Source organism: Penaeus monodon, chromosome 15 (assembly GCF_015228065.2).
Source record: "Penaeus monodon isolate SGIC_2016 chromosome 15, NSTDA_Pmon_1, whole genome shotgun sequence".
NCBI lineage: Eukaryota > Metazoa > Arthropoda > Malacostraca > Decapoda > Penaeidae > Penaeus > Penaeus monodon.
Window position 1 is genome coordinate 15744156 of NC_051400.1, and position 1603 is coordinate 15745758.

Below are 1603 nucleotides of genomic sequence, written 5' to 3' on the forward strand. Positions count from 1 at the left end.
ACCTGGACTCAAAGATTTTAAAAGCAAAAGAAGCTAGAAAGAGGCAGTTGCATTTCATTCTTTTACCACACAGTGTCATATACTGAAAGAGGAATGCATGACGATCCTTGGCCATTCACCTCAATCACACTTGATTCCTTCACAAGAAACCTGGTGTAAGGGATTTTGTGCACTGATATTTGTCTACTTGTTGTTCTTTATATCTATTTGGTCTATAATAAAAATGAATAATAGGGACCCCCTGTATTAGTTCTCTTGGTATATCAATTCACTATTAAAAACTTATTAAACACATTAAATTAATATTCAATTCTTTTACATGCTAAAAAATGTTTTTAAATGGGTTTCACTTATTTACATATTTATATAAATCTCTCTCTGATGTCCAATCCATAAACCACTGGTATGAAACTCTTTAATCTTTGTGCTTCAGAGTCACTCATTGTATTCAAGATATGGATATGATTTATACATTCTGGTGTGTAAGACTGAGCTCTTTAATAGTCAACTACCAAAATTTGCCTTGGTAAACCTGAAAAATTATCCCAATTCTGCAACTATGTTTTGTAGTTCTTTGTGGTTCTTACAAAGATTAGCTTTTCAATCTAATATAAAATGGGGGATTGATCTGAAAAGACAGATATATTGTACAAGTCTAAATATTCAGAACCAGTCTTAATTCTATTCTTCACTTCCCCCATGCTCTAACAAGAGGGATGGAAAGAACTGACAATCTGCAATTAAATTGCAGGTGCAAAGTGGTAAATAATTATTCATGCAACAAAATCAATACGAATAATGTAATACATATTAAAATAGAGGCCCAAATTGTATCTATTACTTATAACCTACATCTGCAAGGCGTGATGACATATCCACTGCAAGAAAGCTTTGATGAGGTTCTATTAATAATGTTACAAAAAAACAAGCTGAATATCATAATTTCCTTACCATAGTGTTATCTCCAGATGACACCAGCTGCTCAACTTCTGTCAGCAGGCGGCCACGGTCTTCACCCTGATCCTCTACACTTCCACGTTTCACCATAATACCTACAACCTGCAGTTTAATGAGGAGATTTAATTAAGTCATGGCTTTAATTTTCTATCAACGTAATCTATTGTTACTAATTTAAACATTTTTTCACTCTAGACTAATATATATGATATACAGACATTTCTAAATATAGTTAGTAAATGACAGCATCTTAAATAGAATAATATTTAGTGATTAGTCACGCATGAAAAAAAGTAAACATCACATCAAGTACAAACTGTACCTTCAAGACAATTTGTAATAAACTTGCCTGTACTAATGTCTCTCTGACATAATGGGGGAGGTTGACCCTGTTGACTACGTAATGCACAATATACTGTCTCAGCTGCAATATGTCCTCCTTGCTTAAATCCCGCCATTCTCGTATAACTCCTACCCGTAAAAGTGTTGCAGCTTCAAATAACAGGTAGTCAGCTTGGGAGGTTTCTGGAAAGAGAAATGAATGGATTTTCACTGATATGGTCTTATGGCTATGTGGAAAGGAAAAAGAGTATGAAAGAGGCTAATGAAGTGTAGTGTGTAATATATTCCTCTTATTAGGTGATAT

General features: G+C 33.8%; 1 protein-coding gene across 1 annotated transcript in view; it reads right to left on the reverse strand.

The window, feature by feature from the left end:
* LOC119581783 (exportin-4-like) overlaps positions 1–1603 on the reverse strand; it is a 27938-nt gene that overhangs the window by 15001 nt on the left and 11334 nt on the right. The window contains exons 3-4 of the mRNA XM_037929912.1: positions 1307–1482; positions 952–1059 (exon numbers count right to left, since the gene is read on the reverse strand). Of these exons, the coding sequence (XP_037785840.1) occupies positions 952–1059; positions 1307–1482 (284 nt within the window). The remainder of the gene's footprint in view (positions 1–951; positions 1060–1306; positions 1483–1603) is intronic.